Source organism: Cervus canadensis, chromosome 16 (assembly GCF_019320065.1).
Source record: "Cervus canadensis isolate Bull #8, Minnesota chromosome 16, ASM1932006v1, whole genome shotgun sequence".
Classification (NCBI taxonomy): domain Eukaryota; kingdom Metazoa; phylum Chordata; class Mammalia; order Artiodactyla; family Cervidae; genus Cervus; species Cervus canadensis.
Window position 1 is genome coordinate 3,616,646 of NC_057401.1, and position 21,240 is coordinate 3,637,885.

General features: G+C 48.5%; 1 protein-coding gene across 3 annotated transcripts in view; it reads right to left on the reverse strand.

Moving 5' to 3' along the window:
• The window catches only part of STK10 (serine/threonine kinase 10), a 140,461-nt gene that overhangs the window by 85,365 nt on the left and 33,856 nt on the right, over positions 1-21,240 (reverse strand). For 2 of the 3 annotated variants that reach the window (XM_043488974.1, XM_043488973.1), the window contains exon 2: positions 8,480-8,644. Coding sequence is in view for 1 of the 3 variants with exons in the window: in XM_043488973.1 (XP_043344908.1) it covers positions 8,480-8,644 (165 nt within the window). In the remaining 2 variants the exon portion in view is untranslated. Of the gene's footprint in view, positions 1-8,479; positions 8,645-11,383; positions 11,404-21,240 lie in introns of those variants that run through there. The other variant, XM_043488975.1, reaches the window with a different exon arrangement.

Here is a 21,240-nt window from a genome sequence, read left to right on the forward strand (position 1 = left end):
TCTGGCCTTTCAGGCTTGGCCAGGCCCAAATGCACCAGCCAAAACAGTGCCCTGGCCTGGGGAGTGTCCCCAGGTGGAGGTCCTGAGACTGGGGCACTGCATGGCCCTGAGGGGGAGGAGTCCCTCCCCTGCTCACCCTCCTTGCTGAGCCCCGTCACTGCCAGGCACCGAGGAGGCCCATGGGGACCACATCCCTTCTACCGTGGAGTGCAGGGCCAGGGAGGAAGGCTTTGGCAGGCAAAGGGATCGGGCCAGAATGGAGCAAACTGGTTTATTTTCCTTTAATACTATTTATGGCAAGTGGGCCCTACTTTTCCATTTAGAGTAGTAAGATGAAAGTTTCTTTTTCAATAAATATATTTAACTTCTAAAAAGTGAGTCACCTTAAACAAATACTAACTATTCCAGAGGTAGCAGAATGAATGAGATTTAGGAGAGGCAGCCCTACCAAGAGTGTTACTATAGCTCTTTAAGTCTGAGAATAACAAGGTTATCCCTGGGGGAGGTGGGGTGGGGAAATCCAGGAAGGCTCCCCGACTGTGGAGGCCTTCCGTGCTAAGCAAGGGTCACTGCTTTGTTTGGTAGTCAGCAAGGAGATTCCTGGGCTGATAAACTTGTGCAAAACGTTCTGAGGGCAGAGGGACTTCAGAACTCGACCTGTGCCAGGGCTCCAGGAGTGGAAGCCAGCCCTGCTGTGTGCGCATGAAAGGCCTTTCCTCACCCTGTGCAGATTTCATCATCCACCCTAACATCACTTTTCATCCTTTTGGCCAGTGGCATGATCACAGCAAAGCCTCAGCAAGGTTCACTGAGTCAAAGGCAGAAAGGTCAGAAGAGAAGAGGCTTCCAGAAACCCAGTATGAGGGCATAGTGGGAATGGAAAGAAAGAACTGTGAGAGGAGGGGAGAGGGAGTCAATGGCATTAACTAAGCACCCACTCTGGGCCAGACACTGCTGCCCATGCCCAACGTGCATACCTCACTTAATCCTTACAATGGACTAGGTTTTGTTATCATCATTCCCATTTTAGAGGTAAAGAGCTAGAGACTCAGCGGTTAGCTAAGATCTCAACTGGTGCTACAAGCCAGGACTGGTTCCCTCTTCCTCCACTGCAGGGCAGGGAAGAGGACAATGCATGAGACACACACGCAGAAGAATCAAGGGGACTCCGAGTAATTAATCACACTAATGGCTGAGGCCGAGAGCAGACCCTGGCCTGACTGAAACCGCCGCCCCGCCGAGGTCTCCCGACACCTACAACAAGACCACAACCCCTACCTACCTGTTCTCATCTCCTACCAACCACACCCCAACCCAGGCACACTGGCCCCTCGCTCCCTTTGAACGTGATAAGCACACTTTCACCTCGGGGGCCCTTGCTGACCCCTGGATCCTCCCTCAACTGGGTCCTTCTCGGAGAGGCCTCCCGCTGACCATGCATGAAAGGCGGCTTGCCCTGTTCCTAAGTCACACCTCTGATTTCATATCCATCATGGTCCTTATGGTTACCTGAATCATGTGTTTATGCGCTTATCGGCTGACTTCCTCACCAGACTGTAACCTCCTTCAGCACAAGAACTGTCTCTTGCCCCCACTGAATCCCTGGCCCCTAGAACAGGGCCTGGCACAGAGCAGGCGCTCCGCAATGTGTTCAAGGCCAGAGATAATCTGGTCTCCTTTCACGTGGGTCTCTGCCTCTCTTCCTTTGCCATCTTCCAGTCACAACTTTTGTCTGGTCCTTTACAGGCTCCACTGGTTCCTGCCTCAGGGCCTCTGAGAATACTTCCTGTTCTCTCTAGCTGGAAATTTCTGCTCTCTAAATTTCTGCAGGTCTGCTCTGCAGCCTGTCTTTGGGGCCTTAGCTAAAAGATCACCTCTTGAGAAAGGCCTTCCTTATTTGAAGCATCTGTCCCTGACATGCCTGCCCCCCTCCCACCAAGAACTTCCATCATATTTCCCAGTCTATTTTTCTTCCACACACTTATCACTTGCTGAAGTCCTCTCATTTACTTCTTTATCTGCTGCCATATTGTCTACTTCTACCACTAGACTCTGAGCCCAGTGAGGCCAGGGATCTGGCCGGCCTCGATCATTTCTGTATCCTCCGGGGGGGATCAGGACTGGGCACAAGGATGGAATTCAACAGACACTTGTTTACACGAATAAATGGAGAACCCTGTGATCTGACAGGGCTGCAGGCTTAATTCCTCCAAGATGACCCAAGCTTCTAGAGACAAGAGCCAGAAGTCCCATGGTGAACAGGTAACAGATCACAACAGCAGATCTGCTGTCCTGTCAGAAAGGCTGAGGGAAACCCGGGCTCAGAAACCAATCAGAGGCGCTTTCAGAACCGTCACAGCTTGCCACGCAGGACTTCGCAGCCACCTTTGCTTCCTGGCCAGATTCTGCACAGGAAAGGCTTCCACCCTGCAAGCTACTGAAAGCTAGGGAACTGTTTCCGTCACAAACAAGGGCAACACCGCCCCGAGGCTGGGCTCTGTGGGCTGCGGGCGCTCTCCTGCCTCCACCCTCCCTAGGGCAGACCTCCACGCCTGCCTCTGCCCCGGATCAGCACCAGGGGAGCATGAAGACAGGGTCCTGCCTACCAGAGGAGGGAGATACCAGGACTGACACTTGCACTGAAATGAGACGGTAGGATGAGAGACAAGAAAGGAGCAGAGAGAAGAGGAAGAGGGGGTACGTTCCACCAAGCGGTCCCCGGGAAGAACTTAAAAGGCCTCATTGTGGAAGTAAAGGTCCGGCTGGCTCTGCAGATGACACTGCGGAGGGCTGCCTGGATGAAGGCCCGAGATGAGCAAAGACGTGGAGGTGCCACCTGCAAGTAGCCTGAAAGGCTGCAGAGAGAGGCCTGGGAAGATGCTGGCAGACAGACTATACCTAGCCCGTGTACCAGGTAATGGCTTTGGAATACATTCTGGAGAGCTGTGGAAGGGCTTTTCAAAGGGCAGTGTGACACGAGCAGGGTCTCTCAGCCACAGTATCTGATGTCTGCACATCTGCCCTTGTAACTAATTCATTGTGTGACTTTAGCGGAAATTCCAACACTTTGGCAACCTGATGCAAAGAACTGACTCATTGGAAAAGGCCCTGATGCTGGGAAAGAGTGAAGGTGGGAGGAGAAGGGGATGACAGAGGATGAGATTGTTTGACGGCATCACCGACACAATGGACATGAGTTTGAGTAAACTCCGGGAGTTGGTGATGGACAGGGAGGCCTGGCATGCTGCAGTCCGTAGGGTCACAAAGAGTCAGACACGACTGAGCGACTGAACTAACTAAGACCCTCTCTGGTCCTCAGTTGTCTATTTTTCAAATGAGATGTTGGCTGCGTGACACTCAGCTGTAGCATTCCATGGTTTAGTCAACATAACACTCATCTGTATCCAGGGGTGTGCCAGAGCCAGCTTTCACTGGCTTGTGAGGACTGTGCTAAATTTTCAAGAATTCTTGTAACCTAGTAACATAATCTATGTTTAAAATTAAGTTAGGTAACCTTGTTATTTTAAAAATTGTATTAAAGACAACAAAGATGATACAAAACTCATCAATTATCTAATTATTATAGCACATTCTACTGTTATCTCTACTCTTGAAGTTGTTTAAATCTGTCATATCTGTATGGCAGAAATAACTTCATCATGGAGTGGTCCTACAGCTCTGTTAGTGACATTTTGTTTGAGTCTGAAATTGATCATGGTGGGAATATTTACACCACAGAAACTGGCAGATGATATCAACTAGGGCTGTTCTTTCCAGAGAGGTGACTGTTAAACATTTACCACTATGCCATTCCCACTCCCGTGTAGGAAAAGAGACCCAACCCTTGAAAGGCTTTCCCAGACATCAAAATCTGGTCAGGGCAAGGAGTGGGAACTGGGGAGGGGCAGTTATAAACCAAAGGAAATTCATGAGATCAGCCCAGGGTTTCCCGCATTCGCCTATTTGGGAGGCCTGGGTATACACCCAGAGTTGCATGGTCTACACTGTCTAATGCAACAGCCACTATGTGGCTCTTGAGCCACACAGAACCACATGTGGTTCTTGAGCACTTGAAACATGGCTAGTACAGAACTGTATGTATCAATCCATTCCCTTTTAATTAATTTAAATTTAAAAACTGATATTTGACTCTATTATTGGGATACATTTAAGAACATTGTAACAACCTGAGGACAGGAATCTACTTTTTCATCCAGAAATTTCATGACATCTAAATACAGAGGAAACCTTTCTGATGAAACTGTAGCTCCTAAATTGAGATGTGCTGTAAGTGTGCAACACACACTAGATTTGAAAACTTCAAATGGAAAACTACTAAAATATCTCATCAATATTTTTTTATTGATTACATGTCAGAATGATAATGTTTTATATACTATGTTAAATAAATTATATTACTTAATTTCGTCAGTTTCTTTTTGCTTTAATGCAGTAATTAGAAATTTTTAAATTATACATATGGCTCACATTATATTTCTATTGGATAGTGCTAGTTTAGAATAACACTTGCACCATTTGTATTCAAAAGCAGAAGTGATCATAAGAAACTACGAGAAGGGTTTTGTGAAGGTTACAAACTCTAGAAGAAAATGAGTCAATCTTGTCAGATTGTAGGTGGGGTGGTTTGGTGAGTGACCTCCGCCCCACCTGGGAAAAGTCCGTCCCGACCGCCACGGCCGGGCAAGACACCCAGGATGTGAGGGAAACAGTCAGCTTCTCATCCTAAGGTCCAGCCCCTGAAAGCAGACTCTAGGTCAGGGCTGATTTTGTCAAAGACACCCACACAGAAAAGCTGGCCCCTGGAGCCACACAGAAGACCTGAGCCTGGCCACAAGATGGGGCCAAGAATCATCTCACAGAAGGAAACACCAAAAAGTTGGTGCCCTTTAACCTAGTATTTGAGAAGGAGACTCCTCTCTTCCACACTTCCGTTCACGTTGCTTCAGACTGCCCTTCCTTCTCTTACCCCTTGCAGAACTCCTATGCATTCTTAAGATCCAGTTCAAATGTTCCTTTCTCTAAACCCTTTTCTGACCAATGATGTTCCCATCTCACATCCTTGGACTTCTGGCCTAGTCCATTCTGACCACTTCCTGGCGGGCTTAGGTGCTCTCCCTCTTGCCCCCTCAAACCTGATTTCTTTCTAAATGTGTGTCTCTCCCCCATGAGACTGCCACTGGGTCCCTATTACCTTCAGCAATAGTTATCAAACTTCATCAAGCATCAGAGTCACCTAGAAGGCTCCTTACAACAGATGGCAGGGCCCCTTCCCAGAGTTTCTGATTCAGCAGCTCTGAGTTGGGACCTAATATTCAGCATTTCTAACCAGGTCGGTGGTGCTGCTGCTGCCGCTACTGGTCTGAGAGGCTGTACTTTGAGAACCACTGATCTAAAAGACCAAGTGTAAACCTTCTCCTTGGCATTCAAGGCCCTCCACAACCCTGCCTCCAACGACCACCCTCATTTTTTACAATATGCTGGTAGACCCACCAATCCTAGGATACCCAGGATCCCAACATGTCAGAGCTCTGCCACCTCCACACCTCGGCCCAGGCTGATCCTGCTTGAAATCCTCTGCCCTTCTTAATCCACCCAGTCCCAGGGCCACCTTCCTTGATTTCACAATGTCTACTAAAACCCAAATCAAAAATGAGAGGTAACACCTTTAAAGGTCTACAAAGTAACAAATGTACACTGTAGGGGCGGCCAAAGAAGAAGGGGTGAGAAATGATTTTGGCCACAGCAGCAGCCCTGGATAAGAAAGTACCAGCCTAAAGTGACAACCTTGGGACAGAAAATTCTGGTGTATCTATTTAACCAACTTCACCACAGTCACTGTCCAGTTACAAACTGTCCTTTTCCTTCATCAGGTTTTCTAGCTCTGCCACTTTCTAGCTGTGTGGCCTAGCAGGGGAGGGGGGAGACTGACTTAGCATCTTCCTTTCTCACTTTCATCTGTAGGATGAAGATAAAGCAACAGCATCAAAGAATATGATTAAATGACATAATGCGAGTAAAATGTACAGCAAAAGGCCCAGCACACAGTGAGCCTTCAATAAATATTAGCTGCTATTGGCGTTATCTCTGGACTTGAAAAAGTAATGAACTTGGTAAACTGCCACAAACAATAATGGGAACAGATATATAAAAGATGTTTTTCTCAATGCATATGTAATTAGCAATCCAGTGAAGGCTGACTAAATGGAGAGCTGGATGGATAGATGGATGCGTGTGTGTGTTGTGGGTAGGTGGTGAGATGGAAAAACTCAATTGTATGATATCAAAAGTGGCTCTGTGAGGCCAGTATGACGATAGACACTTAAAAATCTTGAAAATTCTCCTAAAGAGATTCTCAAGTAGGAACACACAAATTTCAAAGATGCCCATCACAGAGCTGTTTATAACAGCAATAAAAAACAAAAGCAACAGCCTAACTGCTTAATTGTCAGAAGATGGAATTCTACAGAAAAAGAGAAGATGAAGATGCAGGTGTTTCCCTAAAATATGAAAAGCCATTCTTAATATGTCTTAAACAAGAAGAGTAAGAGTGAAGTAGCAAGTCTGGAATAAGTTCATCCTTTAAAAAAAACCTGTGTGTATATATAGAAAAAGTCTAGAAAAATTTATTATGTTATTTAAAATGATTATCTTTGGTGTAAAGATTCAGGTGACATTAATCTTTTGCTTTTCTGTATACTCTCATTTTTCTGATAACCATGTATTTAAAATTTTAATTTCTTAAAAGAATAAAAACTTTCTAAAAAGCAGCTCCACGAATCAAGACAGAAGAAATCCACTGTGTCAGCTGTGTGTCCACAAGCAAGGCGCCTGCCCTCTCTGTCACCTCCTCCCCGCCTGGGTCACCATCCAAGGTGCCAGAGACAGTGAACGAGGAAGGGCTTTGAAATCTTCAGCTGATAGTCAGGTGATGGTGGCTTTACTGCTCCCAGTGACATCTAGAAGACTCCCCAAGGAGATGCTCAGAGAAACAAAAGGAAGCTGGCCTCAGCTGGCGAGCAACCAGTTTTAGTGGGCAAAGCTCTGGTCCACTGTCTGGTAGATAGCCAAGTTTCTCATCCCCTTCAGACACTGGCTTTCCTCATTTCTCTGAAATGAGAGGGATGAACTTTGACAGTGGTTTCTAAACCACTCCTTTGGTTTTCTTAAATAACAGGATCCTTTTCTCAAATGAAACACAGATTTCCCCATTAAGTATCAGTAGTTCTGTTCCTAAAAATCAGGCATTCTGACTCCAAGAATCAACTTGGTGTCTATTTCCTATTATTTCAAATGGTAAAAATTATAAAGCATGACATAGCAACTCAGACTGCCCAATAATTTCCTAAAATATATCTAACACTCTCCCTGTACATGATAAACTATCATGATAGGAGGTCCAATGCTTAAAACATTCCCTCCTGGGAACTCCCTGGTGGTTAAGACTCAATACTGCCCCTGCCACTGGCCCAGGTTTCACACTTGATTGGGGAAATAAGATCCCACACGATGTGCAACCAAAAAAAAAAAAAATCCCCTCCCGACCACCAAATCATTACTGACAACCGGTCCCCGTGGCGCCCCGAGTCTGGGCTGCTCACGCAGAGCTGTTCCCTCCCAGAGGCCCGGGCCCCTGACACGTGCTCCCTTTGCAAACCGTCTACCGGTGAGCCTGACAGTTTTCCAGTTGCATCTATTAATTCATGAGATTTCCTGCACATCATTTCATTACGAATGTTCGGCTGAGCTTGGCAGTCACAAATATGATGTTTGATGGGTACAATACTGGCTGAAAAGAGAGTATGGAAAACGTACCCTCTAGGAAGTTTGGGTTTTATAAACTGAGAGGCTAGAAGAATGTCAATGGGGGAGCCATTCCGCAGGGCAGGCTCTGAAAATCAGGGCACCCCAGAATTCCTCCAAGGGGATGCTGAGTTGGGAAGGTGGGGCTTTGATGCACCTGCACTGTGCATCTTAAAATATGAGGCTGCAGCCAGAGAGTGGGGGCTATTACAGGGCCCCCTCTAGTGCTGCCGTTGAAAGGAAGGCCCCTGGAGCAGCTGCCACAGCGGCAGTGACGACGCCACCAGAACAAGTAATAAAATAGCTCACACTCAGCGAGCTCTGACATGGGCCAGCTGCTCTTCCAAGCATGAATTAGCTCACTGCATCTCTAGAACAACGCAGTGCGCTAGGTACTGGCATCATCCCCATCTTACAGCCGGGGAAACTGAGGCAAGGAGAAGTTAGTAACTTGAGGCCTGGCAGTAGAGCTTCTGAACTCCTTTCTGCTCCACACCACCACACTCAGCCCCAAAGTGGAGAGGCTCTGCAGAAAGGGGAGGGCACTCCAGCCCCTGCCCTCAAAGCAGAAGCGGAGGAAGAGCTGAGGCCCTCAGAGCTGGGCAGGGTCTGGTGGTTTCACCACGGGAGCTGGGGAGGCAGGCGGAGGCAAGCTTACCCACAGCTTCCCGTTGTAGTAGTAGGCGCCCAGGAGCTTCACGATGTAGGGGTGGTCACAGGTGGCCAGGATCTCGATCTCCACGATGTAATCCTCCAGCTCCTCCTCACTGTTGGTCTCGATTACTTTGGCCGCGGCCAAGGCACCCGTCTCCTTGTTCTTGGCCTGAAAAGCAGAAACATGGAAGGTCAGCAGGCATGGTCGGCAGGAAGCCGACCCCTGGGGCTAGCTCAGAGAGGCCCGAGTCAGGGGAAACACAGGCCGGATGTCCAGATGCAAACACGGGGCTGCAGCAGAACGTCCGCTGTTCTGAACAACGGTCAGCGCTCACTCACAATGTCAGCACAGTGGGGCATGTGAGACAAACAATGGTCTGTGGTTAGTAACAAAAATTTTAAGTACAAGACACCTGTACTATGGGATAAATAAAAATGCAAGAACAGCATAGCTCTACAAACAGCCTGGAAAGACTCCTGGCTGTTCTGTAAAAGATCCAAGTCACTGAAAAATAAAAAGTGGTATGATGCTTTTTATATTAAAAAAAATGGAAAACTACTTTTTCATAAATGCTCACACATGAAATGTAAATGCATGGAAAACTCTGGAAAGATACTGCCTAACAGTAGGCTGGGGAGGAGCCTGAAACGGGGACAGAGACAAAGGACACTTTTACTCTCCCTGTATTGCTTTAAAATGTTAAAAGAATGTTTCGAGCATTTATTTGCATTATGTCACATATATTAAAAGCAAAATTAAAAGAGTTTTTCGTAGATGTACTTCACCTGGTCCTAACAACACTTTCTTATTTGATGAAAAAGAGAGTAAGAGGATTTCACATCTACAAGGATAGATATAACTCTCTAAAAACAGAAAATAAGTGTTGAGGATGTGGAAAAACTGGTACCTCTGTGCATTGCTAGTGGGCAGAAAAGCGGTACAGCTGCTGTGGAAAAGAGCTTGGCAGTTTCTCAAAAGGTTAAACATAGAACTACCATACGGCCCAGCAGTTCCACTCCTAGGCATATTTGCAAAAGACCTGCAAGCGGGAATTTGAGCAGTCTCTGTACACCAATATTCATAGCAGTGCTATTCACAAGAGCCAAATGGTGGAAACAGCCCGAGTGTCCATCAGCAGATGAATGAAGTAATGAAATAGGGTACAGTCAGTCCTCCTGTATCCTAAGTTCCACATCCTCAGATTCAACCAACTGAAGATCAAAAATATTCAGGAAAAAAAATCAGAAAGTTCCAAAAAGCAAAGCTGGAATTTGTCACGTGCCTGGCAACTATTTACATATCATCTACATCATATTTACAACTATTTACATAGCATTTACATAGACTTCGGTATCAAATGTAATCTACAGATGTTTAAAGTATACAGGAGAACGTGCACAGCTTATATGGAAATACTACGCCATTGATGTAACAGACTTGAACACCCATGGATTTTGGTATCTATGGGGTTGTCCCGGAACCAGTCTTCCTGGGAGGATGATTTACACATTCAGTGGAGTACTATTTAGTCTTAAAAAGAAAGGAAATTCTGGCACAAGCTAGATGAATGATGCTTCATGGATGAATCTGGAGGACATTATGCTAAGTAAGAAATAATACAGTCACAAAAGGACAAATATCACATAATTCCACATAAATAAGGTATGTAGAATAGTCAATAAACTACTTTCATAGAGAAAGAAAGTAGAATAGAGGCTGCCAGGGGCTGGTTACCAGCAGGAATGAAGAGTGAAGTGTTTAGTGGGTACAGAGTTTCTCTTTGGGATGAGGCAAAAGTTCTAGAAATGGATAGAGGGGAAAACGGAACAAACACTGTGAACATACCTAATACCACTGAATTGTACAGTTAGAACTTGCTAAAACAGTCTATTTTATGCTCTGCATATTTAACCACAATTAAAACTGAGAGTGAGTGAGAGAGAAATAACTGTGTAAGCAGTGCAAGCGATTTCACCCACAATGAGCTAGTGCCCAGGAGAAGGGGCAGAGCCCAGCCGGTCCTGGGAAGCCTTGGGGTGGGGGGCACGTCTGGGAGCACCCACCCACTGTGCCGCTGGTCAGGGGAAAGGGAATCCCCAGGTTGAAGAGAGCACACCTTCCTACAACACGGGCCTAAAGGCCAGCCGCTCGTCTGCAGCCTTTGAACAGCAGTCTGGAGGAAAGCGCATGAAAACTGGGCCACCCTAGACTTCACCACCTCGGTGCTGCTCCGAGGACAGCACCACACGGCAGTGCCTAACAGAACAGCTCCGCCACCTGAGCCGATGGGCACGCTGACGGTTGCACCACCCAGCACCCTGCGGAGGACAGCGCGCGTTCACCGCACCTCGCACGGTAACCCTTCTGCGGACTAGAGAGAGGGACAAGGCTGGAACCTGAGAGGCAGCCCAGAATCTGAACCTGGGTCCTCTAACCTTCAGCATTCTGGCACTGCACACTCCTCGCCAAGGTCCCCCGTCACCCCAGAACTCAGGAGCCTCTGAGACCAGATGCCCCGCCCGCGGTACCGGTGATCCAGACCCATCCACCCCCACCCCGGCCCCAGGGAGCTCAGGGGCCAGCTGGGGAGACCCAGCTCTGCCGGCAGCGGTGAGACAGTGCCTACAGGGAGTGGGCGTGGAAACTGGGAGCGGGCGCCACGCCTGCCAGGGAACCTTCTGGAAGGAAGTGATGCCAAAAGGCAACTTGTACGCTCATTTGTAAATTTATTCTCAGTTTAGGTAAACATTTCCATTAACTGAGCCACCAAGCCCGCAGGTTCCACAGTGACAGTAACGCTTTTGCATTTCTCAAGGGCCCACTCCACATGGGACGCTTGTCTACACTTCGACACGTGGTAACTCGTTTATCTCCCCAACCACCCTGCCAGGTATGTGCGGCTGTTACCTCGGATGAGGAGACCGTGTGGAGTCCCAGCAGCTCGGGTGACGCAGCTGAACGGGAACACAGGCAGCCCTGCTCACGGCTCCGCACTGCTGGTGGCCACGCGGTCTAGGGAACTTTCCACGTCTGGCCCAGAAGCTCAGTTCAGGCAACGGACTTTCGTGTGGGGCCATTCCCTGAGGCCACCGTCTATCCTAGACACCCTGCTCACCCGGCCGGCCTGGGTCAGGGCCTCCCCCCAAACCCAGTTTTGAAAACTTGCTTGGAACGCCTTAGAAATTCATCAGTTAAGCAATCAGGCGCGCTCTCTCTCTCTCACACACACACACTTAACTGATGATGTACCTGCCCTTTCATTTCTTGTAAAGCTGATTTTTTTCTGTCCCACTAGAAGACCATCAAAGCATCCTTTCACAGTCCAGCACTCACGCTCCTCCTCCTGTCCAGATCCAGAAGCAAAGTTAAGGCCCACTCTGCTCATTTACAGAAAAGACAGTAGAGGGCTTAGCAAGTAGCTGCGGCCAGAGCCAGGTGACCGAGGCAACCACCGTGACCACGCCCTCCGAGCCCCTGCCACAGCAGCGCAGGGCCGGCTAAGCTAGCAAAGGCTGCCTGCACCTATCCATCTTTCACTCCCGAGAGCTGGTGAAGGAGGCTGCAGTCACCTTTTCCCGGGTGTCCTTTAAAGGACTCCTCTCCTGCAGGTAGAAGAGGACCGGGCAGGGGCTGTTTTCCGGGAGCATTAAACCTGCCTTGCCCTCCACCCTGAAAGGCAGCACTGACCACAGGTCCAGCCTCAGGCGGGGTGCCAACATCAGTACTGAGGAACGCCCGCCTGGCACCTCTCTCTGAATTCACGGGGACCCAGAGCCTGCCAGAGAGGGGCTGGTAGCAATCATGGCGCATGAAGTGACCTGGCCAAATCAAATTCTCTAAAAGCCTGGTTAAGGCAGTGTCAACTGAAAAAAAATGCACGTGAGAGCTGTGAGTTAAGTTTTATTTGGGGCAAAATGAGGATTATAGCCCAGGAGACAGCATTTCAGACAGCTCTGAGAGACTGCTCCAAAGAGGCAGGGGGAAGATTAGTATGTATGTGATTTTGGTCAAAGAGGAGTATGTGCAATCAAGCACATATTTTTTGCAGAAGATGTCTGCTAGTCATGAAAAACTGATGTCACTATAAAGGATTTTAGTGCTTTTCTAGATACGAGAAGATGCAAGACTACTCATAAAATTGTCTCCTGAAAACATCTACCTGAAGACCTGTTCTGCCAGTTTTTCCCAGTGCACAGAGTGCCTTGTTTCTAATCTCCACTCTGAACTCCCTTCAGGGGGTGTTGAAGGTCAGCAGCTCATAATCTAATCCTTGTAGAGGTAGATGGCAAGTGCCAGTGTAGGTGACAGCAGCAATTTATCACCTGAAAGCCACAGAGAAAGTAATAATCGCTGATTATAAAACAGTTAACACTGTCTGAGCACTCACTACATGCTGGGACAGGCCTTAAACCGAATTTCTCACTTCGTCCTCAACTCAACCCTTAGAGACAAATACCAGCATTCCCAGTAAACAGATGAGGAAACAGACTCAGAGAGTCACAGTAAATGCCTCAGGTCACATAGCACATGGGAGGGTGAAGGGTGAATCCAAATCCAGCCTGCCTATCTCAAAGAGCCTGAGCTCTACATCACTTCTCAGCATGCCGTCCTGGCAAGGGCCCAGTGTTCCCTGCGCCACCTCCCTTTGCTAAAGATAAATGACAACCACAGCCAAGAGCAACCACTCACTGTCAGAGTGCTTGGTAGCTGCGGAGGACTAGAGATGCCAGGACTTAATCTGCCCAGGAGTGAGGTGTCAGCCACCATGCCCATTTCCCAGATGAGCAGACTGAAGCCCAGAGAGATATCAGGACCCACCCAGGATTGGGAGCTGCAGTGGTCCTGCTCCCAGCTCCATGTTTACTACACTGGGCTGGTGGGAATCAGCTTATTCTCCATTCATTCATTCAATCATCATTTACGGAGTGCCTATTATTTGTGAGGCACTTTTCCAGTGAAGAATTTCCTCCTAAAGGCTGGAATTATTGCCCTCCCATAACATAATTCACCCTTCCCTGATCTTTCTTCAGAGGAGCCAACCCACTCTCATTCCCAGTCCCCAAGCTGTAATGGGGCTGATTCCACCACCACCTCTAAAAGCAGGCAGATAACTTATGCCGTCCAATCAGTACACTGCATTCCATCTTACCACAGTGATTGGTTCAAGGATAGACATGTGATCAAGTCAGCCAATGAAATGCAATCTCAGAATACTGCCCTAAGCCCTCTTTCACTGCTAGCCTCTGGCACTGCCTACCACAGTCAGGCTGCCAGGTCACTGTCCTCCCAAGGGGAGCCTGAAAGTGAAACTAACTCCAAAGAAGCAGAGCTTAGAGAGGGCCCAAGAAGACACTGCTAGATCCCCTCAATTAATTTTTACAAGAGCATGGTATTATTAAGAGTCTCTTTCTTTCTTTCAGCAAAAATTGTTATTTTTAATCAGTCAAATAGGGTAAACAAGCATAATTGTCACCTTTTTGTTAAGCAGTAGAAAAAAAGATATTTTGTAAAGTCTTTCATCTAGAAAGAATTAAAGTATTCAAATATGCTGAGATACTAGTATACTAGCTATGTATATATATGTAGACATATACCATAAATGTGTACATAATAATGCATCAGTCAGGGACACAGAACTGCCATATGACCCAGCAATCCCACTCCTGGGCATACACACCGAGGAAACCAGATCTGAAAGAGACACGTGTACCCCAGTGTTCATCGCAGCACTGTTTATAATAGCCAGGACATGGACGCAACCTAGATGCCCATCAGATGAATGGATAAGGAAGTTGTGGTACATATACACAACGGAATATTACTAAGCCATTAAAAAGAATACATTTGAATCAGTTCTAATGAGATGGATAAAACTGAGGCCCATTATACAGAGTGAAGTAAGCCGGAAAGATAAACACCAATACAATATACTAACGTATATATATGGAATTTAGAAAGATGGTAACGATAACCCTATATGCAAGACAGAAAAAGAGACACAGATGTATAGAACAGACTTTTGGACTCTATGGGAGAAGGCAAGGGTGGGATGATCTGAGAGAACAGCATCGAAACATGTATATTATCAAGTGTGAAACAGATACCAGCCCAGGTTGGATGCATGAGACAAGTGCTCAGGGCTGGTGCACTGGGAAGACCCAGAGGGATGGGATGGGGAGGGAAGTGGGAGGGGGGATCGGGATGGGGAACACATGTAAATCTATGGCTGATTCATGTCAATGTATGGCAAAAACCACTACAATATTGTAAAGTAATTAGCCTCCAACTAATAAAAATAATTGGGAAAAAAAAAAATAATGCATCAGTCAGCTCAGTTCAGTCCAGTCGGTCAGTCCTGTCCCAATCTTTGTGACCCCATGAATCACAGCACGCCAGGCCTCCCTGTCTATCACCAACTCCCGGAGTTTACTCAAACCCATGTCCATCGAGTTGGTGATGCCATCCAGCCATCTCATCCTCTGTCGTCCCCTTCTCCTCCTGCCCCCAATCCCTCCCAGCGTCAGGGTCTCTTTTCCAATGAGTCAACTCTTCGCATGAGGTGGCCAAAGTATTGGAGTTTCAGCTTCAGCATCAGCCCTTCCAATGAACACCCAGGACTGATCTCCTTTAGGATGGACTGGTTGGATCTCCTTGCAGTCCAAGGGACTCTCAAGAGTCTTCTCGAACACCACACTTCAAAAGCATCAATTGTTCAGCACTCAGCTTTCTTCACAGTCCAACTCTCATAACGTAGAATAAATACATATAATAAAATACCTAACATTAAAACTATCCTGAATGTGATTTATTCCTTGTCTGACATTTCAAAATGCATTTCTGAATTTTGTAGCTCCTTTTGGTAGACATTAGGGCCATTATTTATCATTGCATTGTGATTAAGTATGTCCAGGTTCACAAAACTTGTAGAGAACAAGAGTGATGGACACTCAGGTTTACTATTCAGTGAAGAAGACACAGTGACTGCCCTTAAGTTCTAACATGAGATTATAGGATGGAGCATATGAAAGCAGCTTGGCTTCTCTTGGTCTGGAACTTGAGAATACATACATCTATAACAGCCTCATTATATACATGCAAGAAAACTGCTGCTCAGAAAGGTGAAGTCACTTGCTCAAGGTCACAGAGTAGGTAAAAGAGCAGGGCTGGAAGTTAAATAGAAGCCCGTGTGACTTCAAAATCCATGTTTCTGACCATTTTGCCAGAGGTTCCTGTAAATTCTGCAGTAGGAGAAAGGGGAAATGATAGCCAAGCTCTCTCCAGAGTCTGATGTGAGGGCAGCTTGGAGAGTGGGTGGGTACTGGAAAGCTAAAGGTTGTCCACGTGGATGGGACACAGTGGGAGTTGACAGACAAGAAGTCATATAAAGAACAAACGGCCATCTGTGGCCTCTGACGTCCATGTCTCCCACCGACTGAGGCAAGACTGGGGTCCAGCGAAGGACGGACGGCAAGAGCCCCCACCCAGCCCTCCACTGCTGGCCAGCGGTGACTAACGCCTCGCCCCACACCCTTGAGAGCAGACACACAGTGGCCACTTGTGTTTTCTGCCCAGGCACCTCTCTGGAACAATCCCCCCCCTTGTGCAGCACAGGGGCCCGGCCCCAAGGAGGTGGGACCAACCCTTCCAGCAGAAGCCCTGCCCAAGCCAAGGGGCCCAGCCAGGGGCTGAGGGCTTCCTGAAAGTCACCCACACAGCCACCGCCAGCTGGGGACGGCCCCCAGGCCCTCCCTGCCCTCCTGGCTGCAGCCTGACCACTGTGTCCCTCCCTCCCCCTCCTCCAGGAAAAGGACTGATATCACAGAACACAGGGACCAGAAAGAACTCAGTCTCCCCTCTCAAACCCCAGCTCCCAGTCCCCAGTCTGCAGCTGGGGAAACTGAGTTTGTGAAGGTTATGCAGTGCCCAGAGTGCAGTCTGCGGCGACTGCGTTATCTGCAGAACCAGGTAAATGAGAGCGCAAAAGCTGAAGGGCCTGATTGGCGGGGGCGGGGGGTGGGGGCTCCTGTTGCCAGGGCACCACTCACTTCAGGCCTGGGAGCCCATGGAGCTGCCTGGAAATGAATCCTAAAGTGGGGCAGCAGGGGGACTAACCTGCATCTGTTTTCCCCTGAGGACTCACAGCACCAGCTTCTTTTGGGAACGGCCTCTCTTTCACTCTTCGTGCAAGAGTTTCAGGAAGGGCTGAGCCCCCCAGTCCTGGCACACAGCCCAGCCCAGCCCCTCAGTCTGGACCCTCTCGGTCACACCTAGTGGCAGGCCAACAGGGCTGCACCCAAGTGGTCTTTTGGGTTTTTTTTTATTTTTTGCTAAACTTATCAGCAAATACATCTTTTTTTTCTTTCTCCTGGGTTGCTGAACTGTAAGATGGGAAGGCTAGAGGTCTTGGAGCCCTTTGGAGAGCCTGCCTGAGGATGAGGCCACGACCAGGGAGGCCACAATGGAGGAAGGCGCACACTGAGGGTCTGTGGGACACCTGGAGCCAGCCGGTCCTGAAGCAGGCCCTGCCCTTAGACTCCTTTTGGATGACTGTCTTTTGCCACCAAAAAGGAAATGAGCCCCCAGCTCTGCGGTTGTTCTAGCAGCCAGTAGACACCTATGAAAACACTTCACCACGCAGAGCTACCTTCACTCCCAAAGGCACCATGATCTACAAAGTGACCTTTACTGCGGCTTCTGAGGGCCTGACAGATAAAATGGGATCCGCAACCCAGATGGGAAATGTAGTTACTAACAGGCCCCAGGCAAACAGATTCTTCTGCCAAAAGACTCCTCCTCCCAGAAAGCAGAGAAGGTCACATTACACTTTTGAATTAACAAAGAAGGAAAAATGATAACCTCCAATGCTGGTAAGCAAACAAATGGTAAAATAGGTAAACTCATTACTGATGAGAACATAGACAGATTCAATCTCATAAAGATCAAAATTGGCAACAGATTTTCAGAGCCTAGAAAATACCTTTTAAGCCTATTAGCACTCACTCCTGAGAATGTAAGGCCAGGAAACAATTCCAAAAAAGACAACAGAAAACATGTACTAGGATCAAATTCACATTAGCCCACAATAATGGCAAAAAAAGTGGAAATAACCTAAATATTCAACCCAAGGATGATAGTTAAATTACTTAGTGGGATATTAAGCAATCCTTTAAAATGATAAACAGGAAAATAATATAATAATAAGAAAAAGAGAATTAAGCGATAATAATAAGTAAATGAAGCTGGATGATAAAATTATAGCTAAGCTATAACTGAATCTGCCTGCAATGCGGGAGACCCAGGTTTGATTCCCTGAAGAAGGGAATGGCAACCCACTCCAGTGTTCTTGCCTGGAGAATCCCATGGACAGAGAAGCCTGGCGGACTACAGTCCATGGGATGGCAAACAGACACAGCTGAGCCATTAACCCTTTCACACTTTACTTTCTGGACAAGGAGGTCCTGAAACACAGATTAAGGAATCCAAGTGGTTTCTAAAGGTGGTTTTCACTCAATGGACATCTAGCAATCAGGCATAGGGGTCTTGGTGAGGACAGGCTGGGACTGAGGCACAGAAAGTGACCCCTTCATCCAGAACTTGCTTTAAATGTTTCCAGAGATGAGCACCCTGTCCTCTCAGGAACCCCCTGAACTGCACTATCCAATGTGGTAACTACTAGCCTCAGGTGCCCATTTAAATTACCTGAAATTAAATGAAACTTAAAATGTAGTTTCCCAGTTACATTAACCCCAGTGAATAGTGATTACCATACTGAGTAGAGCAGATGCAGAACAGTCTCATCACTGCAGAAAGTTCTAGTAAGTGGGCAGCTTTGCGCATGAGGCTGCACCTGGCAGAAGAGGCATTCTCATAGAGGTACCACACTCACACTCGAGTGTACCAGCTCCAGCCTCAAAAACACGCATTTCTTTTTCTAGGAAGGAGCAAAGGCTTGAGTGCAGAGAGCGGGTAGAAGAACCTTGGGTGGGGACCAGTTGTGAGGTTGCCTAGCAACCTGGCTGGGCAGCAGGCGTGAGGAAAGCCTCGCAGCTGACCTGTCAGATGAGCAGCCACAGCCAGCGGGTCAGAGCCAAAGAATGGAGCAGTCAAGGCGAAAGGTTTCTGTTTTCCGCGTCCCGCTGCCTGACTCTGGACACGCAGCCAGGCCTGTGTCCAGCGAGGTTCGGGCCGCTGGAGCCAAGGAGGGGCTTGGCCTCTGCCCCACAGTGTGCAGCTGGGCTGTCCCTGCCTGCACACACCCAGTCTCTGTGTGGTGACAACGGTCACCAATCGTGGGGAAACCTTCAACTCTTATTAAGGAAGAAGGAAGCTGGGCCCTGGAGGAAACCCGCCACGTGCAAGGGAAGGGCTCAACATCAGCTCGAGCAGGGGCTCCGCGGGCCGCGGACAGGATGGGTGGCAGTTATGGCCTTGGGCTCAGACGCTGCCACCGCCCCGGGCTGGCAGCATGAGTGGGGGGCAGAGTGGAGCCACAGCCCCACAGCCCCGCCTTCCCGAGGCTTGAGTCCTTGGGGGCCACGATGCCAAAGGGCCTGCCGAGGCCTCCTATGGTCTCTTGAGGCAGGATAAGGGGTGTCCCACCTTAGCCAGCACGGGTCCACGAGATTTGCAAAGCCCTGCCGGCTCCTCCCGTTGAACGGCAAACAGGCCCAGGTCACACAGCTCGGCAGTGGCTGCCGAGACTCCACTCAGGTCCAACCCACTGCCTGCTGTGCTTTCCGCTCCCGAGGACAATCTCCAGGAGCTCCTGCCCCGCGGCGGTGTACACCAGTCCCTCTCCCCAGCTCCCTCGCTGCCTTCCACCGGAGACCTTCTTAGGATGAGCCCTCAAAGGCTCCCTGCTGCTGACGTGATAAAGCCCAAATTCCCGGGCCTGGCGCCCCTGGCCCTGGTGATCTGCCCCTTCCACGCTTCCAGGACTCCATCGCTCCCCTGCAATCACCTCCTGCGACAGCCAGGACCTGATGCCCCCTACTTCCAGGCCTTTCTTGATGCTCCTTCCTCCATGAGGAGTGCCTTCACCATACCCGTGTTTAACCACTCCACAAAGTCTAACTCAACCCCAGCCTGCCCCATGAGAAGTTCCCAGAACCCCAGCTCCCATCCTCTGCTAGAACTTCTTCACACCTTACTAGGGCTCTCATCACAGTTCACCTGGTGCCACAGTCCCTTTTTTTCTTTTATTTTGGGCCTCTGTTGCTGTGCATGGGCTTTCTCTACTTCTGGTGAGTGGGGGCTACTGTCTGGTTGCAGGGCCTCTCACTGCGGGGGCTTCTCTCATTGCAGAGCACAGGCTCATTGCTCTGGGGCCTGTGGGGTCTTCCCGGACCAGGGATCAAACCTGTGTCCCCTGCCCTGGCAGGGGCATTCTTAACCACCACACCACCACGGAAGTCCTCCACAGTCCTCTGCGTTCACAGATTCTCTGACCTGTGAGTCCTGAAAAGCTAACGCCCATCTCTGACTCGTCTTGTCCTATCCCATACAACCTGTTACAGAAGAGCCAGTGGGTGGATGGGAACATGGGTGGTGTGTGTACAAGCAGCTGAGAGAATGGCTGGGCAGATGGGAAGGTGTACGCACAAACAGGAAGCGGGTGAGTGTTAAGGGTGTATGTATAGATGTACAGAATACTATACTATGGATGGATGGGTGGGTGGGAAAATGGGTAAGAGGGAGAGTGTATGAGAGGATGGGTGTGTGGGAGGATGGATGGACAGCTGGGTGGATGGATGGGAAGATGAGTAAATGGGCTGACGGGCAGATGGACAGACTGACAGATGAATGACAGACTAAGAGGAGGAATCAGTGGATGGGAGGAGAGACGCATGTGAGAGAGGGTTAAAGGAATGAAGGTATGTCTAGGGAGTAAACCATCGTCACATCTTCCTTTCTTCTCCAGACACCAGAGACTACCCTGTTGCTGGCTTCTACGAACACCAGCCTGTCGGGTGTTACTGCCTTCACCTGGCACTGTGTATTTATGGTTTTTAGTAGCCTAAAACCACGTTTGTCTTGTTCACCAATGTATTATTAATAATATTATTAAATTACTGTATCTGGCCAATATGTACTTTAAAATAATAGATGGAAAAAAAATAAATAAATAAAATAATAGATGGATGGATGGGTAGATGAATGGATGGGAGGATGAATTGGTGTGTGTATCTCCTTGTAAACAGACAGAAGTAAGGCCCTCCACATAAGAGAAGAAAGGAAAGTGACAAGAAGTTCATTGTCTCCTTAACACACTGAGATTGCTGAATCTAATCTGTTCTCTGGTTTTGGAAGACAGGCCCTCTTTACCTTGGGGGAGCCAAAGCCTTTGACTGGGCCAGGACACACACAGTTAATGAGAGGAAACCACTTCCTGATCAATAATCGCCGGGCCAAGTTTCAGCTCAGTGAGAAACGAAACGACTGAGTTTCAGAACAAGTGACACTTAAGGAGAGCAAAGCTTACGAAGCACAAAAGCAGTGGCATGGCTTCAAAGACGGGCATTTAACCTCTGTCCCCTCGGGGAGGAGGACCCTGGCAAGCCATGCCAGCACAGCACAGAAATGCTGAGCCCCAGAATCCTTCTGGGCCAGCAAATAGAAAAGTAAAACCCAAATAGCATTGGCCCCAAAGATACCACAGCGTGGCCTTGGCCAAAATCCCGCGCGACCTGGCCAACTTGGCTGGGGATGTGGGAGCTTTCGGCTCTCAGCTCTTCCAAAGTGCTAGGGAATCCAACCGCACGGAC